The 24416-nt window shown below is 34.6% G+C and overlaps 1 protein-coding gene across 7 annotated transcripts in view; it reads left to right on the top strand.

Annotated features, from left to right (window-relative positions):
* SANBR (SANT and BTB domain regulator of CSR) overlaps nt 1–24416 on the top strand; it is a 73051-nt gene that overhangs the window by 7018 nt on the left and 41617 nt on the right. For 6 of the 7 annotated variants that reach the window (XR_010835534.1, XR_010835535.1, XM_067007553.1 and 3 more), the window contains 9 exons: nt 5782–5968; nt 6798–6891; nt 9166–9404; nt 12538–12596; nt 14028–14188; nt 16844–16930; nt 18265–18375; nt 20773–20896; nt 23315–23467. Coding sequence is in view for 4 of the 7 variants with exons in the window: in XM_067007553.1 (XP_066863654.1) it covers nt 5782–5968; nt 6798–6891; nt 9166–9404; nt 12538–12596; nt 14028–14188; nt 16844–16930; nt 18265–18375; nt 20773–20896; nt 23315–23467 (1215 nt within the window). In the remaining 3 variants the exon portion in view is untranslated. The remainder of the gene's footprint in view (nt 1–5781; nt 5969–6797; nt 6892–9165; nt 9405–12537; nt 12597–14027; nt 14189–16843; nt 16931–18264; nt 18376–20772; nt 20897–23314; nt 23468–24416) is intronic. The other variant, XR_010835536.1, reaches the window with a different exon arrangement.

Genomic DNA, 24416 nt, shown 5'->3' with positions numbered 1-24416 from the left:
TATGTAACTTTTTTTTTGACATGTAGAAGTAAGTTTCAGACATCATGATACTTCATAGACTGTAGCATACATCTTAAAATAAGGATATTATTGCATAACTACAGTACCATGATCAAACCTAAGAAAATTAACAATAACTCCATCTTATCGTCTAATATCTATTGCATATTCAAATTCACTCAGTTGAGACCTTTTTTTTTTTTTTTTTGGCTGCACTGTGCAGCTTGCAGGATCTTAGTCCCTGACCAGGGATCGAACCCGTGCCCCCCGTAGTAGAAGCACGGAACTCTAACCATTGGACTTCCCAAGAAATTATTATTTTTTAACTAAAATGCAACTAAATGTGAATCAGACTTTTTAAGTAATATTAATTTTTAATTAATTTCTTATTACTGAATAAGACATATCCTCGAAGAACACACACACGAACATAACACACACACACAAGAAAACAAGTGAAAAATCAGAATTATAAATCTGACCCTACCTAAAGTAAGCTGTTGAAACCTTGTATATATCCTTCCAGATTCTTTTCTATTCATATATGAATTCTTAAAGTGGACATGTAACAAATGTACTACTTTGCTGCTTTGTTTTTCACTTAGCATATTGTAAACATCTTTAGTGTCAGTTGCTAGAGTTCTACATTTGATGACTATACTGTTCTTTTATTTGAGCTAAATCATAATTTATTGAACCTTTTATTGGATATTTAAGCTATTGTTTCCAACTTTTTTTTTTTTTTTTTTTTGCGGTACGCGGGCCTCTCACTGTTGTGGCCTCTCCCGTTGCGGAGCACAGGCTCCGGATGCGCAGGCTCAGCGGCCATGGCTCACGGGCCCAGCCGCTCCACGGCATGTGGGATCTTCCCGGACTGGGGTACGAACCCGTATCCCCTGCATCGGCAGGCGGACTCTCAACCACTGCGCCACCAGGGAAGCCCAGCTGTTTCCAACTTTTGACTACTGCAAATACCCCATTAACAAATATCTTATTCTTTTCTTAGGGGATAATCTCAGAAGCAGAATTGATTCATTAGAGGACATATGCATTTTTAAGGCTTTTGTTACATATTGTCCACTGGAAGGGGCATCCATGTTGTACTCCAGTCAAAATAGCTGAGTGACTGATCCTTGCACTTTATATATCAAGTGTTATTTCTCCGTCTTTTCAAAATTCTTATTTATATGTAAATAAATATATATTTGATTTTAATGTTATCTCATCACAGTTTTCATTTCTCTTTCTTTAAATCCTAAAGGATGAATGTTTTATATTTTATTGTTCCATATCCTTTTTCTATTTGTAAATTTGTTGTTTTGTTACTAGTTTAATAACATTTTTCTATGTATTGAATATATTAACCCTTAATCTAGCTTATTTTTCTCAGTTTTTTTTTAGCCTATAAGTTATTAATGATAGTCTTTTGTATACAAATGTTTAAAAGTTTATGTTGGGCTTCCCTAGTGGCGCAGTGGTTGAGAGTCCGCCTGCCGATGCAGGGGATACGGGTTCGTGCCCCGGTCCGGGAAGATCCCACATGCCGCGGAGCGGCTGGGCCCGTGAGCCATGGCCGCTGAGCCTGCGCGTCTGGAGCCTGTGCTCCGCAACGGGAGAGGCCACAATAGTGAGAGGCCCGCGTACCGCAAAAAAAAAAAAAAAAAAAAAATTTATGTTAAAAATCTGTGAATCTTTTACTTTGATGTTCTCCTTTTTTGTCATGTTTAGAAACCTCAACCTGAAGACTGTGTATAATATAAAATCTACGTTTTGCTGACTACTTTTTATTTTACATTTAAATCTTGACTCCACTTGGAATTTTTTTTTTTTAATTAGTTTTTGGCTGCACTGGGTCTTCATTGCTGCATGCTGGCTTTTTCTAGTTGTGACTAGTGGGTGCTACTCTTCGTTGTGGTGCGCGGGCTTCTCATTGCCGTGGCTTCTCCTGTTGCGGAGCTCAGGCTCTAGGCACACGGGCTTCAGTAGTTGTGGCACGCGGGCTCTAGAGTGCAGGCTCAAATAGTTGTGGCGCACAGGCTTAGTTGCTCTGCGACATGTGGGATATTCCCAGACCAGGGCTCGAACCTGTGTCCCCTGCATTTAGCAGGCGGATTCTTAACCACTGTGCAACCAGGGAAGTCCCTGGAATTTTTTTAGTTTTAACTTTTTTCCTAATGACTAGTTAGTTGTCTCAACATTTATTGAATAGTCCATTCTTTATTACTGGTTTGAAATTTTACCTTCAGATCTATTTCTCGATTTACCATTCTAATCCATTGATCTCTCTGTCTAATCCTATTGACTGTTCTGTACTGACTTATTTTCAATATTGTTTTACTATCTGGTGGACAAAATATATATATATATTTTTTTTAAGGTTTATTTATTATTTATTTATTTAATTTATTTTTGGCTGTGTCAGGTCTTAGTTGCGGCACACGGGGTCTTTGTTGAGGCATATGGGATCTTTCGTTGCGGTGTGTGGGTTTTCTCTTCTCTAGTTGTGACATGCAGACTCCAGGGTGCGTGAGCTCTGTGGTTGTGGTGTGCCGGTTCCAGAGCACATGGGCTCTGTGGTTTGTGGCATGCAGGCTCTCTAGTAGAGGTGCGCGAGCTCAGTAGTTGTGACGTGCAAGCTTAGTTGCCCCATGGCATGTGAGATCTTAGTTCCCTGACCAGGGATCACATCCGCGTCCCCTGCATTGGAAGGGCGGATTCTTTATCACTGGACCACCAGGGAAGTCCCCCAAATTATATATTTTTTAAGTTTCTTGAGTGTTCTCTTAATCTCCCAGATTTTTTTTTTTCATTTTGAAGTTGACCTGTTGGTATTTTGAAGGTGGAGAAAGGATGAATTAAAATTTTCTAGATAAGCATTTACCTTAGCTGAAATAATGTATCTAATTTTTCTAAAACGACTATACCATTTTACATTTTCACCAGCACTGTATGAGGGTACCAATTTCTCCACATCCTTGCCAACACTTTTATTATGTCTTTTTTATTATGGCCATCCTAGTGTGTGTAAAGTGTTAACTCATTTTGATTTTGATTTGCATTTTCCTAATGGCTAATGATGTTGACCATCTTTTAATGTGCTTATAGGCCATTTATAGAGCTTCTTTGGAGAAATGTCTATTCATATCCTTTGCCCATTTTTCAATTGCGTTATTTGTCTTTTTATCATTGAATGGTACGAGTTCTTTATGTATTCTAGATACAAGTCCCTTGTCAGATGTGTGATTTGCAAATACTTTCTCCTATTTTGTGGACTGTCTTTTCATTTCCCTGATGGTGTCCTTTGAAGTACAAAGTTTTAAACTTTAATGAAGCCTAGTATATCTAATTTTTCTTTGTTGCTTGTGTTTTTAGTGTTATATCTAAGAAACTATCACCTAACCAAGGTCATGAAGATTTTTACATTGCCTTCTAATAATTTTATAGTTTTAGCTCTTATACTTAGTCTTTGATCTCTTTTGAGCTAATTTTCTTATACGGTGTGAGGTAGGGGGTCCAACCTTTCTTTTGCATATAGATATCATGTAATTTTTGCTTAAACACAAAAGAAGATTTAACAATGTACTTTAAATTATTCACAGTTCACTTGCTTTTTGTTTAAGCAATCATGTGTTCATTTCAAATATTCAGGTTTCATAACTTTATTTCATTAAGTATTAGAAATTGTTGTAAGCTTTGTTAAATAAGATAAATCTACATTCAGTTTCCAATATAGCTGTAAGTGTTACCTAAAAGATATCAGAAGAATCTACAGTTTAAAAGCCTACCTAGGGCTTCCCTGGTGGCACAGTGGTTAAGAATCCGCCTGTCAGTGTAAGGGACATGGGTTCGAGCCCTGGTCTGAGAAGATCCCACATGCCGCGGAGCAACTAAGTCCGTGCGCCACAACTTCTGAGCCTGCGCACCTAGAGCCTGTGCTCTGCAAGGAGAGAAGCTACCGCAATGAGAAGCCTGCGCACTGCAATGAAGAGTAGCCCCTGCTCGCTGCAACTAGAGAAAAGCCTGCTAGCAGCAACAAAGACCCAATGCTGCCAAAAATAAAAAATAAATAAAATAAATTTATATTTTAAAAAAGCCTACCTAACCACTTTCTCTGTTACAAAAAAACCCTCATTTTGTAGGAAAAATGGATTCAGTTAAATCACTTATATTCTTTATCCTATAGATGTACCTGTGAACCTGTACATTCTTCTAATCATTACAGCATTTTTTTTCTTTGCCAGGCCGTCATCACTGCTTTTTTCAGTCCTCATACGAAAATATTTTCTGTTTCTCATTTATCATATTAATTCTTTTTATTTAATTTTAAGACTTTGCTTAAAGAGGTGGGCATACATACTGAGTATATTTTAGTCTAAACTTACGTATCTTTTTGTTTTGTTTTTGTTTATTCTTTTGGCTGTGCCATGGGGCATGTGGGAGCTATTAGTTCCCTGACCAGGGATCGAACTTATGCCCCCTGCAGTGGAATCATGGAGTCTTAACCACTTGACCGCCAGGGAAGTCCTACACTTGTGTCTTTTAAATGCACTTTCAAAGGACTAAGCCTTGAATAGGGATTTCTTTGAAGTAATAGTACTGTAGTACTATTAGTAAACAATCTTTTCTGAAAATGGTGCTTAATATCTAGTGGGTACTTGATAAATTTTTGTGTAATAAATGAATGATGCCATACCCAATGCATTATTCACTTAACATATACGTGATATATATTTTTCTCCTTTTGCACCTCCCAGATTACTTGATCTGCTATGCAATTTGCCAGCCACGTTGCTACTGATGGAGATTTAAACATGAATGCTATAGAAGTGTTGTTTGACCAAGACCCACATTAAGGAAGGCATTTTATGTTGTGACATAGTGCACACTTAGAAATGACATTTTCATGAAGGACTACTTAGCCTTATTATGCTTAATGCACTCTTGATATTTTCTAATCTATTGTATTTTATTTCTCTTTTTTTAGTTGCTAATCTGGACTTTTCTAAATTGATTCTGTGACTAACAATGGGTTAAGGGAAAACACTGTTCTAGAACAAACTGCCCGAATATGTGGCCGTGAAGTGTTACTACAGTATTTTGTGCATGGTGAACCTCACTGTTAGTAAGAACAAAGACTCATTATTTTAATAAAGAAAAAATCTAGTGTCACAAATCAGATACTTTTTGGTTTTTTTTTCTTTGAAGGTTAGAATTTGGTCTTGTTCCTGGTGGAAATTCAGTGTGAAAATAAAAGGCAAGTTTTTAACTAAATTATTAAAATTATCAACTGATGATTGACATAGACTGTGAGGAAATATGGTTGATAAAGGCATTCTTCATTTTTCTACTAATGCATAAATACATTATGCCTTTGAATGAAAGCATATTTTTTTTAAAAACTACCCTGAATTTTAAAAAGAAAAAAGTAAGTCAGAGGCTTTCATGTATTGAAATGTGCGCTAATTTTCTAGATGTTATCCAAGAGATTAATATTCACTTACAAAAAATGACTTAAAACCCCCAGACGGGGGCTTCCCTGGTGGCGCAGTGGTTGTGAGTCCGCCTGCCGATGCAGGAGACGCGGGTTCGTGCCCCGGTCTGGGAAGATCCCACATGCCGCGGAGCGGCTGGGCCCGTGAGCCATGGCCGCTGAGCCTGCGCGTCTGGAGCCTGTGCTCTGAAACGGGAGAGGCAACAACAGTGAGAGGCCTGCGTATTGCAAAAAAAAATAAAAAAATAAAACCCCCCAGACATGCATTTCCTTCCTTTATGTCATTACAGTGTGCAAAGAGGTTTGATGAACTGAAGAACAGTGGAAGCTCACCTGTGGACAACCACTATAGTCCCCTCATGGCTACTGGAGAGAGTCCTGTTGAAACTTTAGCCATGTATATCAAATCCTCGCTTCTTGGCACACAAAGAGAATTTCAGGAGACTCCAATTGGTCAGGATGCAGTTTCTAAAACAGGTAAGGTTTTAAAAACAAAATGCAGTGTTTGTCCTTATGACAATTCTACAGAATATTATGTATTCCCATCAACTTTTCTTTATTTAAAGGCTAATAGAAGCATTAATAGAAAAATCTATTAGTATTTGTATTTTCCTGAGCTTTAGAAATTTGTCTTTGCTGTATTTTTTTAAAAAGTGTAGATGTTACCATACAGGTCAAACACTACTACCAAAAAAAGCTTTTTACTCTATAAAAATTTACTACTCCAGTCCATTAGCCTATTTATGTTATGTTGTAAATTTTAAAGGGATTTGACCTGTACCTTTTACTTAATTTTTTTTTTTTTTTACTGGGAGAATTTTGCTTGCCTCTCATGTTATCTTTTCTACAGCTCCCCACTATTGGAGTCAGCAATAGCTTCAGATGACATAGCAGCAGTGTAGAAGTGATGTTTTCTACAACTTCATTGGAAATAATAACTGGTTTTAGAAATCTTCAGTGTAGTGAATTATTTTAATTTCAGCAGCAGCAGAGTATTGATATACAAATTTGCTTCAGGAAGAGAAAACTATATTTGTAGGCTTTTGAAAATTTGACCCCATCCCTACACACCATGTTAGTATTTTTTAAATCTTCAGTGTAATGTTAGCAATTTGTGATCCTTTTTCTGTACTGTTTTTTCCATATACCTTTAGAAATATTAAGGCACCTGACAAAGTACCATCCTTAAGTACTCTTGGAAACCATGAATTTATAGTATAACAATTCAATAAGTAAAAACCCATTCTCAGTTAGAAATGCTAACCTCCCCCCTTTGTTTTTGTATGTGTTTGTTTCTGTATTTAAGGAAGACATAATATAGCTTCCACAAGGAATTGTTCTTCAGAAAGTGAAAATTGTACTACTCATAATGATGGAGAAAAGACTGAAGAATCTGAGGGGTAGGAGGCTGGTTCTTTGCTAGATAAGCTTTAATATGAATATCAACTTTAAATTATAAAAATATGATTGCTAATTTTATATATCAGTTACCATAATTTAGGAATTTCACATTACACAATTGCTGAAATAATTGAAATGAGGGTAGTTGATGTGTTGAACTATAAATGATTGCTTGATAGGTAAATGTATGGCTTATTCATATTACTTATAAATTGGACAACAGTTTTCCACTTTAAAAATTCATTTTCATCTTGTAAGTATTAGAAATAACATCTATTAACATAAAATTTTGAAAAGTAAATTTTAAAACCCAAAGAAAAGTCTCTACCATTAGTTCTCCAACTTTATTAAAGAAACTGGATGTGTGTTTTAGAACTATTTGAATATAATTACTCATTGTAGAAATATTTAAAAATTAAAATACATCTTTCAATATAATGCAAGTTTTGATAATTTTGTATTGTTTTGTGTATTTTACATACAATAAACTGCACATATTTAAGTATTCACTTTGATGCGTTTTAGCCATATAACCAATGAAGATAAAGAACATTTTCATCATCTCTAAAAGCTCCTTTGTGTATTTTCAGTTCTGATAGTTTTTTATAACAGCTTTATTGATGTTTAATTCACATACCATAACACTTATACTTTTGAAAAGTTCTGGAGATGGATGATGGTGATAATTGCACATCAATATGAGTGCACTTACTGCCAGTGAACTGTACATTTTAAAATGGCAAATTTTATGTTATGTGTATTTACCACAATAAAAAAATTCACCGTTTTATAGTTTAGTGAATTTTAGTTTATTCACATAGATTTTTTTTTTCGGCTGTACCATGGGGCTTAGTTCCCTGACCAGGGATTGAACCCACGCCCCCTGCATTGGAAGCACAGAGTCTTAACCACTGGACTGCAGGGAAGCCCCCCTCACATAGATTTTTAACTGATAGGTTTTGGGTATGGCACAAAAATTTATCTGATAAATTAATTAGGATTACCTAATTTCATGTTGTGGCCCAAAAAGCCACAGAAATTTCATACTTCATTATACCAGCCATTACCTGTTTATATTTTGACCACAATTTCTTTGAAAGAACAACTTGCAAAGTTATTAAATTCCTTTGACTTTGACAGAGCATTGATTATTAATCCTTTTTCTGTAGCCAATTTTATTTCAAATGTAATTTCTCTGTATTAAAATTTTTTGAAGTTCAATTAAACACATTAAATTCATATTATAGGGTAGTCTGTCACTTCCTATCTAATCTCTTCCGTTTGTAATGACAGGAAGGCAGTTATGGATCACACTAGTGTTTCTTTTTGTGATGATGTAATTTTCAAGGGCATATAAATTCAAGGAGTATATAATTTGTGTGTGTGTGCGGGGTTGGCGGGGGGGTGCACAGTACGCAGGCCTCTCACTGTTGTGGCCTCTCCCGTTGTGGAGCACAGGCTCCGGAAGCGCAGGCCCAGCGACCATGGCTCACGGGCCCAGCCGCTCCGTGGCATGTGGGATCTTCCTGGAGCGGGGCACGAACCTGTGTGCCCTGCAACGGCAGGTGGACTCTCAACCACTGTGCCACCAGGGAAGCCCGAGTATATAATTTTTGAAGCAATTTTTCTGATGTATCATCTAAACTTATTCTTAAAATGTTTTTGAAATATGTAAATAAGCACGTTGTAGTCTTAAGAATTTTTTAACCATATTTACCAATTTATATTTATTGAATGCCTAGAAACAAGCTTTCTTGATGTTAAAAATAACGAAGTAGCTATGCTAATTTTTTGATACTTCAATGAATAATTTTAATTGTTTTTCCTATTTATTAATAGTAAGAAAATTTTAGTATTTAATCTATATCTCCTTCCCATACCAATTACCATGTATAAGTGCTGTTTTATGTTCCTCACAAGAATTAGAATGTATAATTTAATTTTTCTTTGTGAATTGGTATTTTTAAAAACATTATAATTAACTTATAATTTGAAAATAAATTTTAAAACCGTGTAAATTATAAGTTCTGTAGTAAAAATATTTTTATTTGTTTTATTAAATCAATAGCTTAACTAAAATTAGTCAATTTTCAGATACAGATCAGGTTAGCAAGTCACTTATGAAAACTTCTGAATGTCAAACCCTGTAAAACGGATGTGTGGTTAAAACCTTGAAAAATATCTTGTTCTCATACTTCCAATAAATGTCAATATTATTAGCTCCTCTTCTAAAATTCTAATAATTTCATTTCTGTGTAACATTTTTTATGAAGGCCAAACATGGTGATCCATGTATGTGATGAAGCAAAAAACTTGAAAGAAGATTTTATTTGCCCACGAGATCTTTTGATATCAGAAATGAAGTACTTTGCTGAATATTTATCTGTGGATGCCCAGCGCTGGGAAGAGGTGGACATTTCAGTTCATTGTGACGTTCACATTTTCAACTGGTTGATAAAATATGTTAAAAGGAACACTAAGGAGAATAAAGATTGTGAAATGCCCACTTTAGGTAAAAGACAATCTATTGCTTATTTTGTAGTGCAATTTATGTGTCAGCAGGAAGTTGCTTCAAGCCAAACATGAAATGTGGAAAATTGTTCAAACATTAGTATTTATGCTCAGATTAGTAATCACCTTTTAGGAAACTGATACCTCACCCTTTGTAAGCCAATTATAGTGAATTTATGGCAAATGGACAGGTCTCTAGATCAGCTATTTTCTCTGTATGGTACAGTGACCGACCACTGGATTCCTAAAGATCCTTTTAGATGATCCACAAGGTCAAGAGAATCTGCTTAATAATGCCAGGATGTTGCTTGTCTTTCTCTCTGTGTTGACATTTGTTCAGATGGTGCAGAAGTAATGGAGGGTAAAATTGTTAGAGCTTTAGCACACATCAAGGAAGGAGCATCACACTGTATTAGTGGTCACTGTGTTCTTCAACACCATGTGCTCATAGGAAAAAAGAAAACAAAAAAACAGTTTCACTTAAGAAATCCTTGATGAGGCAGTAAAAATTACTAATTTTATTAACTTTGTTGTGGCCTCTCCCGTTGCGGAGCACAGGCTCTGGACACGCAGGCTCAGCGGCCATGGCTCACGGGCCTACCCGCTCTGCAGCATGTGGGATCTTCCCGAACCGGGGCACGAACTCGTGTCCCCTGCATCAGCAGGCGGACTCTCAACCACTGCGCCACCAGGGAAGCGCATAATTTTATTAACTTTTGACTCTTGAGTATACATTGTTTTGATATTCTGTGTAATGACGCAGGAAGTGCATTCCTGCTGCACACCAAAGTATGATGGTTGTCTGAAGGAAAAGCGTTTGTATAGTTGCTTGAGTTGTAAACTAGCTGCTTTTTTATGAAACCATTTTTACTTGGAAGAATGGCTGACAAGTTATGGTTATTCAGACTTAGGCATTTGGCAGATATCTTCTTTCTCTTTCTCTCTCTCTTTTTTTTTTTTTTTTTTTTGGCCACACCGTGCAGCTTGCAGGATCTCAGTTCCCTAACCAGGGATTGAACCCAGGCCACGACAGTGAAAGCCCAGAATCCTAACCAGTAGGCCACCAGGGAACTCCCCAGACAAATATTTTCTTGAAAATGAATTAAATGAGCCAGTCAATTAAAGGGAAACAACTAACAATATTTGTTGCCAATGATAAAATTCAAGCTTTCAAGTGAGACTTAAGAGTATTGGAAAACTTGTATCTGCTTACATGTGCTTGATAGTTCCTCAATATTTAAAGATGTTTCTGATGAGACTGGTGAGATTTTTTATGTGTGTGTGTGTGTATTATGCAATGAAATGTTTCAACATTTGGAAGATTTGCATAACTCAGTGAACCAATATCTTCCTAATGACAATGCATGATGTTAAAAAAAAATCATGCATGGGTTGAAGGTCCACTCAAAGTACAAGATAAATCAGTGGATTTGAGATAGCAGAATAGGAAAAGTTCATTGATATGATTTCAATTCCCATTGCAACTAACCTTTAAGAAAGACTACTCACAAATTCAATGCGGAAACAGATACGAGAATCTAGCTGTCTTCCTTTAAGTCAGACATTGAACAGATTTATAAAAATATGTCAAACAGTGTTATTTTCATTTATTTGTTTCTATTGGAAAATATAGTTATTTTTCACAAAATATGTTAATATGTAATTAGTTCATTATTTTCAAATGAATATTTTTTTTAATTTCTGTTTTAATTTCCAATATGGTAAATACTGATAGATATAACCCACATAAACAAAAGCTCTCCAGGAATTTCAGTTTTTAAGATTTTTTTAAAGGGGTCTTGAGAGCAAAAGTTTGAGAACCAGTGTTCTAGAGGATCGGAAGACTAATTATTAAGTAATCTTTTTGGGGCATTGACTTGTATAGGAAATCACACTGATGGTTTAATAAAGTCTTTCTGTGCACTAGAATTGCAATTTACAGTAGTAGCAAAATATTTCTAAACTCTCGTTAGTAAATAAACCTATACTGACAGTATATAAGAAGTCTTCTGAGGAAGTTCATAATTTAATACATTTTTGTGACCAAATTAATAAAAAAGGTTTCTAATGGTCCTTAAAATTACAAAATTGCTAACTCAAAATTTTCAACCAGTCAGAGCCCAGAGATTCCAGACCATGCAGATATCTATGTGTGAAATAAAAATCAAAATATGTAGAGAGAAAAAAATTACTGTTTGATCTAGTATGTTTAAGAGCATAGTACAGGTTAAAAAGTGGTGCAAAACTAGTCTCTCTGTAATCTTGGACATTAAATCAGTGGCTACAAATGTAAGCTTTTATAAAAGCAATCTTTATTCTAACTAGGAAAACTACCAAAATGCTTAATTAAATTGCTAATGATCAGACCTTGTGTCTTAACTGCAATGGGTTATATTATAGTTTCCTGAGGAACTTTTTCACCAGCTCCTTCCTCCCTGTACCATTGCTCTTTGAGAACCTTTAATCTAGAATTGTTACTTAAGGAAAGATTGGGATTACTTATTTTAATCATTGCCTACATAGTCCTTTATTTAGGAGGATTGTCTTAGTACTATAATGGTAAAAATCACAGTTTTTTTTCTTTTTCTTAAAAATATACCTCATGGGAGATGACTGAGGTGGTTTTACTAAAATGATAGCATCAGCCGGCATCCGCCTTTCCCTGGTTGTGCCTCCGAAGTCTGCCTTTAGGAAGTAATTTTGCATTTCTGCAATAGTAAATTTTATATTATCTTTCAGAATCTTTTAAATTAAGTATTTGTTCATAACAATCATTTGAACCACATTTGCAGTAGCTTCACTGTCATTTTTGTGTGATGAGTTATATTCACAATTTTAATTATCTTTTTCCCTGGTTTAGTTAAGGAGGAGTTTGTATATATCATATCTTTAGCTGGAGTCTTTTTACTTGGTATGAATCTAATTCCAAGGCAAATTTACTATGCATTTTCTCTATACTGTAAGTTTTAACATTGCGTTTTCTTTCTTTCATGTATATAAGCCATAGTAAGGTTTTATTAAATTGTTCTTAATAAAGTAACATCCTCTTTTAAGGTGAGAAGAAGCCTGTTTTAAGGAGATTGAGGTACAAATCAAAAGGAGAATTTAATTTCTCTCTCTCTTTTTTTTTTTAGAGCCAGGAAATGTCATTTCAATTCTTATTTCTTCAGAATTTTTGAAAATGGATTCATTAGTAAGTATTAATAAGAGATTCAAGCTCTTCTATTCACCCATACTTGATTTAACATATAACTTGATGTTTCCTTCAAGTATCTAGAAAATTCTAAGACATCTTCCTGAAGTAGTTGTTAATTCAAGAGTGTGATTCATTAGAATAAACTGCTGGTGTTTGGAGGTACTTTGTTCTATTGGGAAGGCTATTGTTAAGGCTACTATGTATCATTAGTATATGATGCCTATAAAACAAACACTTTATCCTCAAGGGAGGACTTAACTGTTGCATTAGGTGAAACTAAACAGAATTAATTTTACCCCAAAAGGGATTTTGCTCTGAAACCAAATTAAATGAAAATTAATTGGATACATTTGTTTTACTATTAAAGTAATTGGTTTAAGCATGTTTTACTTATTTGTGTCTTTCATTTATAGTTCAGCAAATTAAGAACAAATACACAACTACTAAAAAATGTAATTTTGTATGTGTAAACCACATGCTTATGTCTGTTGTTTAAGAATAGTTGATAAAGCATAAAAGCATAACATATACATATCAAGCTCTAACATTAAATATATTTGTTTTTCTTTTTCCTTTTATTTAATACATTCCTTTATTGTTCAAATGTTTTTATATGTTTTTGTGGTTTAAATTAACATTTAAATGAATATTTGCTTTTAACCTCTGGTAAAACTAAGCAGAGCAAAATACGCCTTTGCTGTGTTAACAGATGTGAAGTTTATTTGTTTGACGTTTTATTAGTTCCCTGTATTCTTTGTACACCTTAGTCCCTCTCCTTTCAGTTGTTGGTATTTATTGCTTCAGGGGAGAGTTATAGAAAAAAAGCAGAGACTAAAAGAGTCTCTGAGTTTTGATTTTTGAAATCTAAGCCCTAAAGGACGATTTTTATGCCATAGCAAAATATTTAGAAGAATGCATAATTAACCAATGCTGTTTTCTCCCAAATCCCAAATCTACCTCAATAAGTAAATAAGTACACCTCACAGTGAAGAAAGGGGAAGAAAGTCAGAGAGCAAACACAACACAACTGAGAAAACCCTGAAGTGACTGAAATTGTGTTTCTTCCACTCAGAGAAATGGAGGCTTAAAATTATCACTAAGTTTAGTTATAGGAAGTCACATATCTTGTACCCTTGAGTTTGTGGACTAAAATTTATATCTGCCAGTCATGAAAGATGTTCATTACATTATCGTTTGAAATATTCTAAGAAGTGTGAAAATTATTTTTCTAACTATGTTTGTACAAATTTGACCTGCTAGACCACTTTGGAACAGTATAGATTAACCCAAATAGGCAGAACTAAGTTATTGTGTAGCAATACATGGATTAGGCTTTTAATGAATCTTATCTTTGAAAAGTATTGATATGAAATTATCCTTTATGCTACTATCTTCAATATTGATTTTCTATTGTGTTTTTTTGTTTAGGTTGAACAATGTATTCAGTATTGCCACAAAAATATGAATGCCATAGTAGCTACCCCATGCAACATGAACTGTATTAATGCAAATCTTCTTACACGTATAGCTGATCTATTCACACACAGTGAAGTTGATGATTTAAAGGACAAGAAAGATAAGTTTAGGAGGTAATTTTTAAATTTTAATTTAATTAATTTATTTTTTTAAAACTTTCGGTGGCACCGCACAGCATGTGGGTCTTAGTTCTCTGACCAGGTATCGAACCTTCACCCCCTGCAGTGGAAGCACAGAGTTTCAACCATTGGATCACCAGGGAAGTCCCTAAATTTAATTTTAAAAGTAATGTTCCTATTAGAAGAAATGTATTATTTCTATTTCATTTTAGTAAAAATTCTATATTTAGAATATATTTAGAAATCTATTTCCATTTTATTTTAAATGAAGTAAAATATATCCTGAGCCAGTGGCTCAGGTAAAAATTAGTAATTAAATTGGTTACTCTGAATAAGGCACATATAAGCAGATTGTGGTGGTGAATTATGTTAAAAATTATTAAGACAAGCCTTAGTATAAAGGGGAAGAGTGGTATGAGATGAGGTCAGCAGCACTTAGGGGCTGTTTAAGACATAGCAAGGAGTGTGTACTTTATTCTAGGTAGAATGGAAGCAGAGGAGTGGCATGATCTGATTTGTTTTTAAGAGCTCAGTCTATTCTATGTGGAGAATAGACTATAAGAATATAAGAAGCAAGACCTATTAGAAGTCTAGTACAGCAGTCTAGTGAGAGATGAAAGGCATTGGACTAGAGTGGAGGCAGGGAAGCTGGAAGGAAGTAGATGGATTCAGAATATGTTAATAGAAAGATATGACAGGTTTTCACATGGAATGGTGTGGGAAGAGAGAAAGTATTTTAGGATAATTACCAGATTTTAAGGTTGAGCAACTAAGTGTGCTAGTGTCATTAATAGAGAGGGCAATGACTGAGGTGAGGGGAATCAGGAGATGGGTTTGGGTCTTGTTAAGATTATTTAATATATTTAATATACTTCTTGGACACACAGGTAGGATGGCAAGGAGACAGTTGGATATGTAAGTCTGAAGTTTAGGTCAGAGGTCAGGGCTTAAAATAGAAATAGAAGAGTAGGTGAGGTTTGAAACCATGGAAGTGAATGAGATTTCCTAGCAATACCATATGTTCTCCACTGAATTGCAGTGGCAGCTTTTCTGTGAATCAGGAGACTATACATGTGAGGTCTCTTTCTGAATTCTCCATTTTGTTCTGTTCATTTCTTTGTCTGTACTTTTATCAGTAGCACACTGTCTTAAGTACAGTAGCTTTCTAATATTTTTTGGTATCTAGTAATATGAATTCTCCAGCTTTGCCTTCCTTCAAGATTCATGTCTTGGTCATTTTATATATTTTGCATTTCCATATGAATTTTATAATCAGCCTGCCCATTTTCTCTTCTTTCCCTCTCATACACATACATACACACACACAACCCTGCAGATTTGAGGGTTAATATTCAACCTGTAGATTTGGAAAGAGACATATTAATAATATTGAGTCTTTCAGTTCATGAACATGGTATAACCCTCCACTTATTTTAGCAATGTTCTATAGTTTTTAGTGAGAGATACTTTTCCTTTTTTAACTAAAGTTATTCCTAGGCATTTGAATTTTTTGGTGCTATTGTAAAAGCTGTTTTTATTTATTTTATTTTCTAATTGTTAGCAAGAGAGTATTGATAAAGACTGTGCAACATTTGGAGGTTCAACAAGGGAAGAGCCAGTGAGGAGCCTGAGAAGGAGGAGCCAGGGGGTCAAAGAGAAGGCAAAAGGAAAGAGGGTTTCAAAAAGGAGGAAGTGATTAAGTGGTCAAATGTGTGGAATGCTGCTACCATGTAGAGTAAGATGAGAACAGAAATGTGGCCAATTGGATTTAAACAATTTTTTTCCAGATATTTTGCTCGGAATGATTGCAGAAAAATTCAGCAGTAGCCATTACAGATAGGTAGGCTCAAGAAAGGATTTTTTTTTTTAGAAGGGAGATACTAGATTATACTTATATACGCTGATCAGGATGATTCCTTATGGTGGGAGAAATTGATAGTGCAGGGAATTATCTAAGAGTTTAGTCATTAAGGGGAATGAGACACAGGGGAATTATCTGAGAGCTAAATACTTGAAAATGGAATCGGGATCCTAAATCCAGATTGGCCTTTAATAGCAGACATTATCTGAGAGAAAATGGAGACAGGGTGTACACTTGGAATTAATGACATACTTAGAAGACTTAAAGGTCATGCAGAACATTATTATATTATGCATAGTAATAAAGTATTAATATTTATTGAATGTTTAATACTGTCTGGCACTCTTTAAAAAAGACTATCTCATTTAACCCTCATAAAATCTTATGCATTTGAAATTACTAACCCCATTTCATAGATGGAGAAAATAAGGTTCAAAGATGTTAAATTGCAAAAGATCACATACCAAATTATTGGTAGACCCAGGATTGTTAAATTTCCAAAATCCTCGGTCTTGAATATTCCTTAACAAGGGACTGAAAGAGGGGTAGATATCCATCTGTCTCGTTTTTCTTGTGAAAATGGATTCTTGATCAGGCAGTTCTCATTAGTAGGTTTATTTACTTACAACACTAAAAATTTATTATGAACCCAAGGAAGGGCTCTCTAAGGATTTATTAGTCTTATTTTCTACATGTGCAGATAGGTCAGTGTTTATTTTCATCACTATCAAGTAAATTTAATAAAGTAGATATAAAAAATTAATTTGTTGGTCATTTGTTCTTAATAGTAAACTTTTTTGTAAGAAGATTGAGAGACTATTTGATCCTGAGTACTTGAATCCAGATTCTCAGAATAATGCAGCAACATTATACAGGTACAGTGATATGTTTTTCTTTGGTATGCTATATAATGCAGCTAAATTCATTAATTTTACTACATTTGAATTTTTCCTCATGGGTGTTTTTGTATCTTCTTTTTTGTTGTTGTTTTTTAATTTTTTAAATTTTTAATACAATTTAAAAAAAATATTTATTTATTTATTTTGGCTCTACCCGGTCTTAGTTGTGGCACACGGTATCTTTAGTTGCAGCATGAGGGATCCTTTAGTTGTGGCATGTGGACTTCTTCAGTTGTGGCATGTGAACTCTTAGTTGCGGCATGCATACAGGATCTAGTTCCCCAACCAGGGATCGAACCTGGGCCCCCTGCATTGGGAGCATGAAGTCTTACCCACTGGACCACCAGGGAAGTCCCAAATTTTTTATACAATTTTTAAAGGTTACTTTCCATTTACAGTTATTACACAATATTGGCTATATTCCTTGTGTTGTACAATACATCCTTGAGCCTATCTTATACCCAATAGTTTGTATCTCCCACTCCCCCACCTCTGTTTTGCCCCTCCCTAACCTCTCCCCACTGGTAACCACTAGTCTGTTCTCTATATCTGTGAGTCTGCTTCCTTTTTGTTATATTCACTAGTTTGTTGTATTTTTTAGATTCCACATATAAGTGATTAACATATAGCATTCGTCTTTCTCTGTCTGACTTATTTCACTTAGCATAATGCCCTCCAAGTCTATGTATGTTGCTACAAATGACAAAATTTCATTTTTTATGGCTGAGTAATATTCCAGTGTGTGTGTGTGTGTGTGTGTGTGTGTGTGTGTGTGTGTGTGTGTGTGTGTATACCACATCTTCTTTATCCATTCATCTGTTGATGGAGCTTAGGTTGCTTACATATCTTGGCTATTACAAATAATGCTGCTATGAACATTGAGGGGTGCGTTAACTTTTTAAATTAGTTTTGTGGGTTTTTTTTTTTTTTTTTTTTTGGATATATACCCAAGAGTGGAATTGCTGGGTCATGTGGTAGTTCTATTATTAGTTTTCTGAGAAACCCGCATACTGTTTCCACAGTGGCAGCACCAATTTACATTCCCACTAACAATGTACAGGGGTTCCCTTTTCTCCACATCCTTGCAAACATTTGTTATTATGTTCTTTTTGATGATATCCATTCTGATGGATGTGAGGTGATATCTCATCGTGGTCATGATTTTCATTTCCCTGATGATTAGATGTTGAACATCTTTTCATGTGCCTTTTGGCCATCTGTATTTCCTCCTTAGAAAAATGTCTATTCAGTTCCTCTGCCCATTTTTTAATCAGGTTGTTTGTTTTTTTGATTGTATCTTTGTGTTATAGGTGCTGTTTGTGTAAGAAACTTTTAACAAAAGAAACAGAAAGAAGAATTCCTTGTATACCTGGAAAAATCAATGTGGATCAACACGGAAATATTATCTACATTCATATAAGGTGTAGTGAAAATAAAATACAGCTTTTTAAATGTGAATTAATAGTGAATTTATTAAAAGCAAAACTACTCTTCTAAGGAATAGGGTAATATCTTTTCTGCACATGATCCAACTTTGATTTAGAAAGGTGCTACTTTCAAAACAAAGTTGTTGTAAAAGCTTTATTTTATCTTGAAAGATATTCTGATCAGTGCCATTAAAATGATTTCTTTTTGGGCTTCCCTGGTGGCGCAGTGGTTGAGAGTCCGCTTGCCGATGCAAGGGACACGGGTTCGTGCCCTGGTCCGGGAAGATCCCACATGCCGCGGAGCGGCTGGGCCCGTGAGCCATGGCCGCTGAGCCTGCGCGTCCGGAGCCTGTGCTCCAGACGGGTTGTGGGAGAGCCCACAAGAGTGAGAGGCAAGCATACCGCAAAAAAAAAAAAAAAAAAAAAAAGATTTCTTTTCACTAACGGATTTTAGTTATCTATTATATAAGTGTTTTTGAGAAGACAACCAAATTTACTTTCAGATAAGTTTTGGTGAGTGAGGCAAATTGGATTTTTCATAATTTATTCTTCATACTTTGTCAGTATTCCATTAATGCATAGTCCTTTTTACTTCCCCTTTAAGTTCAAAACTAGTTCTCATCCTGAGTTGGGGAGTAGGGAGAGAGTGTTATAAATCGGTATAATGTCTCAGGATAACAAAAAATTTAAAATATATATGTATATTCTCTGACAGTATCCTACTGCTAGGAATTTATTCAGAGAGGTAATGTTGATTTGTGAAAGCACTTAATAAGGACATTTATTGCTCTATATAAATAAGAAAAAGTAAAAAAAACACCCAAATGTTAAGTGAAATGTCTGTAAAATGTCTGTAAAATGTATGTAAAATGTCTGTAAAATAGTATATCTATATAAATGTCTGTAAAATAGTATATCTATATAAAACACATCTAATCAATTCTTAATATGTAGCCTTTGAGAATGTAAAAGAATATATACTCACACAGAAAATTGTTAGTGGTAAATTAAATAAGAAAAACAACAGATTATAAAAGAGAACTAGAAACATGTTCACTAAAATGTTAACTGTGGTGTTACCTTTGAGTGATAGTATTATGGATGATTTTTGTTTGCTTTTTGCTTTTTTTTCCTGTATTAAAAGTGTACAGTACTTTTACTAAAGAAAAAACCATACGAATGTTAGATTTCATATTTTAAACATAAAACAGAAACCCAGAGAAACACATGACGTTTGACCCTAGTGTTAATAATAGCACAGTCAACATTAAAATATTTCATTTTTCTCTCCATGTAATAAAGGGACTATTCATTAGTTATTATAAGCACTTGGGATTTTTTTTTTTATACAGCAGGTTCTTATTAGTCATCAGTTTTATACACATCAGTGTACATGTTAATCCCAATCGCCCAATTCATCACACCACCATCCCCACCCTCCCCGCAGCTTTCCCCCCTTGGTGTCCGTTTTCCCAGCTGTCCAGTTTTCCCAGCACCACTTACTGAAGAGACTGTCTTTTCTCCATTGTATATCCTTGCCTCCTTTATCAAATTTTATACTTCTTTATCTTGAGACTTGATTTACCTTTTGAAAATTACTTCCATTTTGACAGCAATAACTATTAATATTACTATATGAAAAAATGAATATTAACTTTGACATCCATTTTTGTTGTTTTATTCAAAGTAGTTTCCTGCAAGTCAGCTGTTGATGACATTTTTCAAAAATGTCTTTAACTTAAAACATGTAATTTCTAATAACCTGATGGCATTTTGTTATTTATTGAACTAAGGACAAAAATAACAAAAGTTCAAAAAGATTGGGGACTTAGACAAAAATAGGAACCTGTTACATATGACCATAGCAAATGGAGTTATAAGCCTTGCCTGTTTTTTTAAGTTTATATCACATAACTTAAAAATGTGTTATTACCAAGACCTGATTTTGCATTACTTTATTACTCAACTACTAGAAAATGCCTTGTGAAAATAATATAAAGAACTAATACATTAATGGAATGTTTAGAATCACCAATAATTAATAACTTATTTTATAATATATACAATTAGAATAAAAGGTTCCATTTAGCAACATAAGCCTAAGTCCCAACTGTTAGCCTGCTCAAACGATATTTAATTTATAACCCTTTATCTAGCATCGTAACATAATTTGGCATTCAGTCAGTCACAACTTTTTCTGTTGTCCACAGGAAAAAAAAAGAATAAACAAACTCTCAAATGAAATTTTATCTACCATTCAGTGTAGTCCATTCCACAGCCATCTTTTGGGGAATGTTCTTGGATATATGTCACAAATTTTAAAATATTTGTTTGAACCAAATTGTTTATATTGCTTGTGTATAAAATAACAACTGAGGCTCTTTTCCCCAGAGATAAGACTTGGGATGTTCATGAGTATTTGAATAGTCTTTCTGAAGAATTAAAATCTTGGAGAGATGTATATTGGCGCTTGTGGGGAACAGTCAACTGGCTAACTTGTTCAAGATGTTATCAGGTGAGTTTTGTCTTTTTTTAATATCCTGCTCTGCAAACATTGAGAGCAGGCTCTTTTGATATATGCTGTTTAATTAGGGTATGTTTGTACAATATCTGACATCTTTTTAAGAAACTAGTGTCAAAACGATGGTGCTATTAAACATTGCTTGCATCTGACTTCATTTCTCGTACTATGGTTCTTCCTCTTTTTTATTTCCATTGCTGAAACAGTCAATGACTTGATGAATTTTTATAAAACCAACAGGTTTTAAGTGATCAAATCCATTTTTTTCAATGGAAAAATAATGGAATTCTCACTGTCTTTCATTATTTCCAGCCAAATTGTTTCTCTGTTAGCCCATAAATATCTTTAGAAATTCAGAAACACCCTTGCAGATAGGATACTATTGAGATATGCCCTTCTTGTTAAAATAATTGTGTTACCAGAAAGGTTTTGTTCATTTTCTTCTAAATGAAATCTATCATAAAAGCACAAGAAAGCTTGCTATTTGAAGGTACCTATAATAAATCCTTTTCTAGAATAAATAGATCTTTATTGGTCACAGTCATTCCAAATTAGTCTTATGTATAAATCCAAGTGTTCTACATAACATTTTTTTGAATCCCTCAGGTCTCCCAGCCCCCAGTTCTTTTCCTCTCTCAGTTGGGTAATTATTTTCAGTAGAAGGAAGGAAGAGCAGTGGACTCCCTATGGCCCCACAATTTTTAAGACCTTGATTTATTGAAGTATAATTTACATACAGTAAAATTTATCCTTTTTGTGAGGTTTGGCAAACTCATAGTCATGTAACTACCACCACAATCAAAGCATAGACGACTTCTGTCAGCCTAAAAAATTCCCTCGTGTCCGTTTTTAGTCAATTCCTTCTTCCATCCCAGCCTCTGACAACCACTGTTCTGTTTACTGTCTCTATAGTTTTGACTTTTCCAGAATGTCATATAAATAGAATCATACAGTTTTAGCTTTTTGAGTCTAGCTTCTTTTACTTAGGAAAATGGATTTGAAAAATTTATTGTTGTATCTATAGATACAACATTGTTGTATCTATCAATTTGTTCCTTTTTAGCCTTAGGTAGTAGTCCATCATATGAATATATCCCAGTAAGTTTATCCACTTACCAGTGAAGGACTGTAGGTGTTTCTAGTTTGGGGCCATTATAAAGAAAGCATCTATAAACATTCCCATACAGACTTTCACGTGAATATGTTTCTCTTGGGTAGTTACCTAGAAGTAGGATCGCTGGATTGATGGTAAATGTAAGCTTAACATTTACCATGCCTAACAATTTTCTAAAGTCCCTGAACCACTTTGCATTCCGTTCAGCTATGTATGGGAGTTCCAGTTGCCCCACAACTTCACTAGCACTTGATATTGTCAGGTTGGTTTTTTGGTGTGTGTGTGTTTTTTTTTTAACTTAATAGCTATGTAGTGGTCCTCCCCACAATGGAGTGTCGCTTATAATCAAGGATATCAGGCTTCTAAAACCTGACTTGTTTAGCATGACAGAACGCAGAAAATTTGAAGGATTTTTTTCTCTTCTTCATAGGAAATTGGGTCTTGATTTATAATATTTAATATTTTACTATGGAGAGTTCATAAACATAAAATAGTTTGTATGCAAAATAATTTGAGTGTGTACCTTATAGCTTTTATCAGATGCAGAAAATTTTAATTAAAAACTATTATTTGAAAATCATAATTGGAACTAACAACTAAGAATTCTGAATTATAGACTATCCTTTCTTGCTTTTGTGTTCAGGATCTTTTTATTTTCTTTAAATTATCTTACCAACTTATAAATGTATCTGAAACATGACTATTAATTTTACAATTAAACTTCAGTAAGATTTTCACCAGTGATTCAAGATTACTCCATAGTTGTCACTAATACTGATGCTAAGTATTTACCTTAAAAAATATGTCAAAGAATAAGTGAGGCAAATTTTTGTTTAATTTTTTCCATTGGAAAACCTCTTATGTGATTGGCCAATTATAAAATTAGATGTACATCAAGATCAGTTTAACTCATCTGAACTTAAATAGTGTGTTTGATTTTGTTTTTTCAGAGCTTTATTGAGGTATAATTATATGCCATAAAAATCACTCACTTTAAGTGTACAATTTACTGATTTTTAATACAGTTACAGAGTTGTGCAACCATCACCACCATCCAACTTTAGTACATTTCCATCACCCCAAAAAAGATCCCTCATGTCCATTTGCTGCCATTCCCCAACCCCGTCTCACTTTTAACCCCAGGCAACCATAAATCTGTCTTGTGTCTCTAGAGATTTGCCTTTTCTGTACATTTTATGTGATGGAACATACAGTATGTGGTCTTGAGTGAAGTATTTTTGAGATGTATAATTTCATTGTGGGAATAATACTTGATTTTACGTATTTCTTTTATTCAGGCTTTTCTGTGTATAGAGTTTTCACATTGTCAATATCACTCAGAAACAGTGATTTATCCTACTGCAGGAAGTTCGCTAAGTTCTCTTGGCACTGGAATCTATCCCTGCTGTAACCAAAAGGTTCTTCGGTTTGACCCCACTCAGCTTTCAAAGGTAAATTTTGAATGTTGCCTTTTGTAATTACAGCACTCACTAACACTTCGTATTTAAGTCTTTTCCTCTTTTATTGTTTTTAAAATGTAAATATACATTCATGTAGAAAAGACTTAACGCAATGCATAGGTAAGTATAGTAAAAAGTAGAAATCTCTCTTCACACCACTCCCTGATTCTACATCTCTTCTTAGAGGTAACCACTGTTCACAGTTCCTTTTAGACCTTGTTTTATATGTTTCAGGCACAAACTATATGTTGTTTTTCATTCTGGAAATAGGATCAGACTATTCATGTTATTCTGTAGTTTGCCTTTTTCACTCAATAATATAATTAGGTGATCATTCTATGTAATATTAACTGCTGTGTAATACTCCAAGCTGTGCATATTTAACAATTTATTTAACCAGTCTCCTATTGATGAACATTTAGGTTGTTTCCAGATTAATAATATTACAGTGTTGCAGTGAACATCCTTGCACATATATCTTGGTGCAATATATGAGTATTGCTCTAGGTTAGAGTCCTTGATCACTAACATTCTTGAAAATGTTATGTAATTAAGTTTCATGAGTGGACGAAAGGAACCTTCCAGTCTTCATCATCATCATCCATACAGTAAATATTTATGAAGTGCCAAAGTTGTGTCACAGACTGTGCAAGGCAGAGAGTAGTATGTAAAATTGGGTAGTTTCTGCCTCCATGGAGCTTACATTTCAGGCAATAATGTCAAAAAGGGGGGAAAAGCAGGCAAAGGAATGTTTGAAGAATTTCTGTAATAGGCTGGGTTGTCTGTTTTGTTTTGTTTTTGCGGTACGCTGGTCTCCCACCGCTGTGGCCTCTCCAGTTGCGGAGCACAGGCTCCAGACGCGCAGGCCCAGCGGCCATAGCATGAGGGATCCTCCCAGACTGGGGCACGAACCTGTGTCCCCTGCATCGGCAGGCAGACT

Source organism: Kogia breviceps, chromosome 11 (assembly GCF_026419965.1).
Source record: "Kogia breviceps isolate mKogBre1 chromosome 11, mKogBre1 haplotype 1, whole genome shotgun sequence".
Classification (NCBI taxonomy): domain Eukaryota; kingdom Metazoa; phylum Chordata; class Mammalia; order Artiodactyla; family Physeteridae; genus Kogia; species Kogia breviceps.
This window is presented reverse-complemented; position numbering and strand designations above follow the sequence as displayed.